An 8,241-nucleotide genomic window follows, 5' to 3' on the forward strand; every position below is an offset into this window, starting at 1 on the left:
AGTTTGATGGTTGATTTATGGTTGCTTGGTGTTTTTTGTTTAGTTGTTTGATGGTTGTGGTTGTGTTTGGGTCACGCTGCAGGCTCAGACAGTGCTCCATGGCCAGGGTGAAGGTTGTTTGATGGTTGTGGTTGTGTTTGGGGCGTGCTGCAGGCTCAGACAGTGCTCCATGGCCAGGGTGAAGGTTGTTTGATGGTTGTGGTTGTGTTTGGGTCACGCTGCAGGCTCAGACAGTGCTCCATGGCCAGGGTGAAGGTTGTTTGATGGTTGTGGTTGTGTTTGGGTCATGCTGCAGGCTCAGACAGTGCTCCATGGCCAGGGTGAAGGTTGTTTGACGGTTGTGGTTGTGTTTGGGTCATGCTGCAGGCTCAGACAGTGCTCCATGGCCAGGGTGAAGGTTGTTTGATGGTTGTGGTTGTGTTTGGGTCATGCTGCAGGCTCAGACAGTGCTCCATGGCCAGGGTGAAGGTTGTTTGATGGTTGTGGTTGTGTTTGGGTCACGCTGCAGGCTCAGACAGTGCTCCATGGCCGGGGTGATGCGCTGCCCCTTCCTGTCCCGGGTTCCCCTGGCGGTGTTGCAGCAGGCGGGGCGGTCTCTGCTGGGCTTCGCCCTCAAATGTCCCGTGATGATGGACCTGGCCTCACGCCCCCTCGCCATCGGCCCCCTGCGAGCTGCCTCCTCCTCCCCCCCAACCCAGACCCCGCCTGCTGGAGAGCGTGAGTACTGCAGTCTTCACCAGGGGCCCGTATTGCTGACACTTCATAGCTCATCTGTATAGTAACTATGGTAACTTCAGATAGGACCCGGTTTAAGAAAATAGCCATTGAAGAACAAAAGTTATTAAGTCCATTTTCCTATCCCAACTCCAGAAGCATCCTAACTTGCCAAAATCCCAAATAAAGTTTCCTAATTTTAGGGCAACTCTGTTGGTGTCCTAGCTTCATTGTTAGCCTTTGGAACTAACATTAGCTAGAACAGTCGCGTACTCTAGCTAGCTGGCTAACTATCATAATTACTGCTCTCTTATTTGGCTTCTTTTAAAACGGTTAAATGGCTACCTTCTTAAAAATTAAAGGCAAATTACCACACAAACGTCTTTTTATTACAAAGGAATTTAGCAATTCAATTGTTTTATTTAACTATTGTAATTCTATGTTATACTTAGTTTGTTGTATGTTATAACGTTACCGTTTCGCTTTATAATTTTGAGAGTTTAACGTTGTTAGCTAGCTTGCGAACGGTACCCGCTGTCACTGCTACTGACTGAGTCGATAGAGGGAGTGTGACGTTTACGTGTGGTACTGAAATCCGCGTTATGCTTCGGACCGGTATGTAACCTTACCGGTCGTATGGGAACCGTCACACGCGCACACACACACCCACATATTTTCATTAATTGCTAGACAGTATGCTTGCGAGACCTGTAACTACGTCAGAAGTGTGTCTCCCCCAAAGGTTACGCCTACGTGTGCTCCCCTCTGCTAGAGATCGCTAGCTAGATGAAAGATGAAAAAAGCTTTGTCAGTTGTTAAGTAACAGACATGAAAGTTGATCATCGATTCCGGATCGCATATTTAAGATTTCCTAACCTTGAGATAAGATAGGATGGAGTAGATAACATAAGATTCTTAAAGTAAGTTAAGATTTGCTTCTGTAATACGAATTTGTGAAAAATCTATTCTTAGACTTATCCTATCCTAACTTTGGACTTAAGGTTGGAAATTTCTGTAATCGGGCCCCAGGACACCAAAGCCCATTTCCATTAATCACCAACACTGTCAATCACCAACACTGTACACTACATCAACACTGTCAATCACCAACACTGTACACTACACCAACACTGTCAATCACCAACACTGTACATTACACCAACACTGTCAATCACCAACACTGTACACTACATCAACACTGTCAATCACCAACACTGTACACTGCATCAACACTGTCAATCACAAACACTGTGCACTACATCAACACTGTCAATCACCAACACTGTACACTACATCAACACTGTCAATCACCAACACTGTGCACTACACCAACACTGTCAATCACCAACACTGTACACTACACCAACACTGTCAATCACCAACACTGTACACTACACCAACACTGTCAATCACCAACACTGTACACTACACCAACACTGTCAATCACCAACACTGTACACTACACCAACACTGTCAATCACCAACACTGTACAATACATCAACACTGTCAATCACCAACACTGTACACTACACCAACACTGTCAATCACCAACACTGTGCACTACACCAACACTGTCAATCACCAACACTGTACACTACACCAACACTGTCAATTACCAACACAATTACATCAACACTGTCAATCACCAACACTGTACACTACACCAACACTGTCAATCACCAACACTGTACACTACATCAACACTGTCAATCACCAACACTGTACACTACACCAACACTGTCAATCACCAACACAATTACATCAACACTGTCAATCACCAACACTGTACACTACACCAACACTGTCAATCACCAACACTGTACATTACACCAACACTGTCAATCACCAACACTGTATGTTACATCAACATGGTTTCCATTCATCAGTAGTGTGTGCATTAATACCAGGCCTGTTTGTGCTGTGTTTCTCACCCCCAGGCTCTGAGGCCCCAGCCGGCCTGCCCCCAGGCCACTCCCTGCTGCCCCCAGGCCCAGCTTCAGGCTCTAATTGCCCCTTCCTGGCGGTGGAGATGGGCACGGGGCCGGGGAGCAGAGTGGTGTGGCAGGCCAGGGTGGAGCTGCAGGAGGACGTGCAGGAGATTCAGGTGCGCAGAGGTAAGCCCCGCCTCCACCCGCCGCCACCATCCGGCTGATGTCAGAGGGCTGTGATTGGCTGCAGGGTGACTGTGCTTCTCTCCTCAGAGCTGCTGTCCCCAGTGGGCCCTGGGGGGAGCAGCCCCCCCACACCCCCAGACCCCCCCGGCCTCCTGCAGGACCTGCTGAAGCAGCGCCCCCCCCGGGTGTCCCACCTGGTGCAGGACAACATGCCCAAAAGTAAGAGCACTGCACCTGCACACCTGTACCCCAAATACCTGTACCCATACACCTGTTCCCATAAACATTGCACCTGCACACCTGTATCCATACACCTCTACCTGTAAACACTGCACCTGTACCCTTGTACTCCACAAATACCTGTACCTCTTAACACTATACCTGCACACCTGTACAAATAGCTGTACCCCCTAAACACTGCACCTGCACACATGTACCCCAAAACCTAAACCTACACACCTGTACCAGAACACTGTTCCCGGTACCCCAGGTGTAGCTGTTGGACTGTAAGGGCTCTCCCTGGTTTGCAGCCGTGTCCAGCTTCTACTATGATCGTTTCTTTGAGAAGAAGATTGAGGCGAAGCGGAGCGACCACACGTACCGTGTGTTTAAAACCGTCAACCGGCGAGCCCTGTCCTTTCCCATGGCTGATGACTACACAGAGACGCTGTCCTCCAAGAGGGACACAGAGACGCTGTCCTCCAAGAGGGACGTCACCGTGTGGTGCAGCAACGACTACCTGGGCATGAGCCGCCACCCTCAAGTGCTCAACGCTGTCATGTGAGTGTGTCCGCCTGTCCTTCAGCTGGGCATGACGTACTTCTGATGTGCCTCCCTCTCTCTTTCATTCTACCATGGAGATGAAGAGGGCACTGAGGGAGTTTGGAGATTTTAGGGGTTTAAATGAAATGGATGCATCAAGTTCTTTCCGGAGCTAGTGCGGGAGGCGGAGCGGTACCAACTAGATATAGTTGGGCTCACCTCCACGCACAGTACTGGTTCCAGAACCAAACTCCTGGAGAGGGGCTGGACTCTGTTCTTTTCTGGAGTTGCTCAATGTGAGAGGCACCGGGCAGGTGTGGGGATACTCACAAGCCACCAGCTGAGCGCCACTGTGTTGGAGTTCCACCCGGGGAACGAGAGGGTCGCCTCTCTGCGACTACGTGTCGCTGGGGGGAAAGCTCTGACTGTCATTTGTGCTTATGCACCAAACGGCAGTTCAGAGTATCCGGCATTCTTGGAGTCACTGGGCGGCATCCTGGAAAGGGTGCCACCCAGAGACTCCATAGTTCTGCTGGGCGACTTCAACGCTCACGTGGGCAATGACGGAGAAACCTGGAGGGGGGTGATTGGGAGGAACGGCCTGCCGGATCTGAACCCAAGCGGTGTTTTGTTATTGGACTTCTGTGCTGGTCATGGATTGTCGATAACAAACACCATGTTCGAGCATAGGGTAGCTCATAAGTGTACTTGGTACCAGAGCACCTTAGGTCAAAGATCGATGATCGACTTTGTGGTCGTATCATCAGACCTGCGGCCGTATGTCTTGGACACTCGGGTGAAGAGAGGAGCAGAGCTGTCAACTGATCACCACCTGGTGGTGTTGGATCAAGTGGCCAGGGAGGCTGCCGGACAGACCCGGTAAACCCAAACGTGTAGTGAGGGTGAACTGGGAACGTCTGGCGGAGGCCCCTGTTTGCGAGGTCTTGAACTCCCACCTCCGGAAGAACTTCTCACGCATCCCGGGGGAAGCTGGGGACATGGAGTCCGAGTGGGCCATGTTCAAAGCCTCCATTGCAGAGGCGGCAAGCAGGAGCTGTGGCCAGAAGGTCATCGGTGCCTGTCGGGGCGGCAACCCAAGAACCCGCTGGTGGACAACAGCGGTGAGGGAGGCCGTCAAGCTGAAGAAGGAGGCCTTTCGGGCTTGGCTGGCCCGGGGGTCCCCTGAAGCAGCAGACAGGTACCGGGTGGCCAGAAGGGCTGCGGCTTCGGCAGTCGCTGAAGCAAAAACCTGGGTATGGGAGGAGTTCGGGGAGGCTATGGAGAAGGACTTTCTTTTGGCCTCGAGGAAGTTCTGGCAAACCATCCGACGACTCAGAAAGGGAAAGCAGGGCTTGTCTCAGGCTGTTTTCAGCAGGGGAGGAGAACTGCTGACCCGGACTGGGTATATTGTCGGGCGGTGGAAAGAGCAGTTCGAGGAGCTCCTGAACCCGAACAACACGTCCTCTGTGGAAGAGGCAGAGCCCGAAGACTCGGGGGAATCTGCACCTATATCCCTGGCGGAAGTTGCTGAGGTAGTCAAAAAGCTCCTCAGTGGCAAGTCGCCTGGTGTAGATGAGATTCGCCCTGAGATGCTGAAGACTCTGGACATTGTTGGGCTGTCTTGGCTGACACGCCTCTTCAGTGTCGCGTGGAGGTCGGGGACAGTGCCTGTAGAGTGGCAGACCGGGGTGGTGGTCCCCATTTTAAAGAAGGGGGACCGGAGGGTGTGCTCCAATTACCGGGGTATCACACTCCTCAGCCTCCCTGGGAAAGCTTACTCTAGGGTACTGGAAAGGAGGCTCCGACCGACGGTCGAACCTCGGATTCAGGAGGAGCAATGTGGCTTCCGTCCTGGCCGTGGAACAGTGAACCAGCTCTTTACCTTGGCAGGGTTGCTGGCGGGGTCATGGGAGTTTGCCCATCCAGTCCACGTGCTTTGTGGACTTGGAGAAGGCTTTCGACCGTGTCCCCCGGGGAACTAGGAGCTAGAATGCGTTGCTGGGGAGAGGGACGCCTGGAATACCCGGCTTTGCCTACTGCCCCCGCGACCCGACTCTGGATAAGCGGGTGATGATGGATGGATGGATGGAAGTTCTTTCGTTTGTAATTTAGAGAAGCAGGTGGGGCAAAAAAAAGCAGTTGCATTGCCTCTGTGTGTTAGATGGCTGTTAACCTCAGATCTACAGGAATTACTAGTGGTAGAGTTTTATTCACAGTTCTACAAGGCAGAGAGTAACAGTACGGAGATAGTTATGCTGCATGATGGACTCCCTACATGAACCTCAGCACAACAGAGGAAGCTCGATAGTCCTATGGTGAGCTCACAATAGCACTGCAACAAATGGCTACTGGTCGTGCTCCTGGTGTGGACCGCTTGCCATCTAAATTTTATAAGGCTTTCTGGAGCAGCATTGGGGAGGACTTCTACAAGGGTCTCCAGGAATGTTTCAAGACTGGGGAGTTACCAGTGAGCTGTCAGCAAGCAATGTTGCTGCCAAAAAAGGGGACACTTGGCCCTTCTGCAGAACTGCCGACCGGTAGCGCTCCTATGCACAGACCAAGATCTTCTCAAATGAACCTAAATAAGCTGAAGGAACATCTTGGTACTGTGATTCACAAAGACCAGTCATGCTGCATACCACAGCGTTCGATCCATGACAATCTGTTTCTTATTCGGGACATGACAGACCTTTCAACATTTTGCCAGTTGGACTTTAGCATGATCACACTGGATGAAGAAAAAGCTTTTGATTGGGTGGATCATAAATATTTGTTTCAGACTTCGAGCGTGTTGGGGGTTGGGGAAGGTTTTCTGTCCATAGTGAAGCTTTTGTATGCTGGGGCTTCTTGTCAGAAAGGGCTGGGAGGAAAGACTGGGGGGGCATGTTGGATGTGATGTGTGCCAGGTTGTCAAATTGTAAGTCGATCCTCTCAAAAGTGTCATACCGTGGACAAACACAACTTGGTGGTTTCAGCTTTGTGGCACAAGTTGCTTACCTCCCCCAGGGCACTTTCCCAAGAGCATTCAGAGTAAGATGGTGGGTGTCTTTTGGTCTGGTCACTATTGGCTAAAGGCTTCGGTCCTGTGCAGGAAGTCAGGGAAGGTCTGGTGGACTAGGAGAGCAGGGTGGCTGCTTTCCGTCTTCAAGCAGCCCGGCGTTCTCTGGACTACCCAGGTTTGCCGGTGAGAGGTGGCCTGTGCATTGCTGAGGAGGGCTGGGGGATTGGGGCTGGATTGCCACTGGTTCATAATGAGGATGGGATGACGGATTTTTACGGTGTGGAAACTCCTGAAGGTCTCCAGGACTAAGGGTTTGGGGCCAGGGCCCTGGCTGAGGGAGGAGTCCCTTTGACTCAGTGCCTCTCGCTCCCTCTCAGGGACGCGCTGCGGCAGCACGGCTCAGGGGCGGGAGGCACGCGGAACATTTCGGGGACGAGTAAGTTCCATGTGGATCTGGAGAGGGAGCTGGCCGACCTGCATGGGAAGGACTCCGCCCTGCTCTTCTCCTCCTGCTTCGTGGCCAACGACTCCACCCTGTTCACCCTCGCCAAGATGCTGCCCGGTACCGCGTCCGCAAGACACCGCTGTGCGCCTGTCTGACTGCGAGTGTGCCTGTCTTGTCTGCGAGTGTGCCTGTCTGACTGCAAGTGTGCCTGTCTGACTGCAAGTGTGCCTGTCTGACTGCAAGTGTGCCTGTCTGTCTGTGAGTGTGCCTGTCTGACTGCGAGTGTGCCTGTCTGACTGCAAGTGTGCCTGTCTGTCTGTGAGTGTGCCTGTCTGACTGCGAGTGTGCCTGTCTGTCTGCGAGTGTGCCTGTCTGTCTGCGAGTGCGCCTGTCTGTCTGAGCTCACGCACTCTTGCTCTCCCAGGATGTGAGATCTACTCGGACGCTGGGAATCATGCTTCCATGATTCAGGGCATCCGGAACAGTGGCGTTCCGAAGTTCATCTTCCGGCACAATGACCCATCTCACCTGCATGCCCTCCTGCAGCGTTCTGATCCAGCCACGCCCAAGATCGTCGCCTTCGAGACTGTGCACTCCATGGATGGTACAGGGCAGGGCTGTGTGCCGCAGGGGGTGGGGCTGGGGAGTGGGGTGGCAGGACTTGGCCTGTGGGTGGGCGGAGCTCTGGCTGTGGGGTGGGCGGAGCTAGGCCTGTGGGGTGGTTGGGGCCTAGGCTGTGGATGGGTGGGGCTAGGGCTATGGGTGGGTGGGGCTTAGGCTGTGGGTGGGTGGGGCTGTGGGAAGGGGGCGGGCCTGGAGCCTGGGCTGTGGGGTCCGCAGGGCTGTGTACAAGACTCTCTCTCTCTCACTCAGGCGCGGTGTGTCCGCTGGAGGAGCTGTGTGATGTGGCACACCAGTTCGGCGCCATCACGTTTGTGGATGAGGTGCACGCGGTCGGGCTGTACGGGGCCCGGGGCGGGGGGATCGGGGAACGGGACGGGGTCATGCACAAGATCGACATCGTCTCCGGGACTCTGGGTAAGGGCTGCGCCTTTGAATAAGGTGTTTCTGTCCATTTTAAAGCATATTCACTCAGCACTTTATTAGGACCACCTGTACACCTACTTACTCATGCGATTATCCAATCAGTCTAGTGTGTAGCAGCAGTGAAATGCATACGCTCATGCAGATGCGGGTCTGGAGC

General features: G+C 53.0%; 1 protein-coding gene across 1 annotated transcript in view; it reads left to right on the forward strand.

Moving 5' to 3' along the window:
• Positions 1 to 524: 524 nt before the first annotated feature.
• Positions 525 to 8,241, forward strand: part of LOC133139604 (5-aminolevulinate synthase, non-specific, mitochondrial-like) — an 11,125-nt gene continuing 3,408 nt past the window's right edge. The window contains exons 1-7 of the mRNA XM_061259176.1: positions 525 to 729; positions 2,653 to 2,829; positions 2,932 to 3,048; positions 3,360 to 3,609; positions 6,970 to 7,154; positions 7,462 to 7,641; positions 7,911 to 8,075. Of these exons, the coding sequence (XP_061115160.1) occupies positions 525 to 729; positions 2,653 to 2,829; positions 2,932 to 3,048; positions 3,360 to 3,609; positions 6,970 to 7,154; positions 7,462 to 7,641; positions 7,911 to 8,075 (1,279 nt within the window). The remainder of the gene's footprint in view (positions 730 to 2,652; positions 2,830 to 2,931; positions 3,049 to 3,359; positions 3,610 to 6,969; positions 7,155 to 7,461; positions 7,642 to 7,910; positions 8,076 to 8,241) is intronic.

Source organism: Conger conger, chromosome 10 (genome assembly GCF_963514075.1).
Source record: "Conger conger chromosome 10, fConCon1.1, whole genome shotgun sequence".
NCBI classification, from domain to species: domain Eukaryota; kingdom Metazoa; phylum Chordata; class Actinopteri; order Anguilliformes; family Congridae; genus Conger; species Conger conger.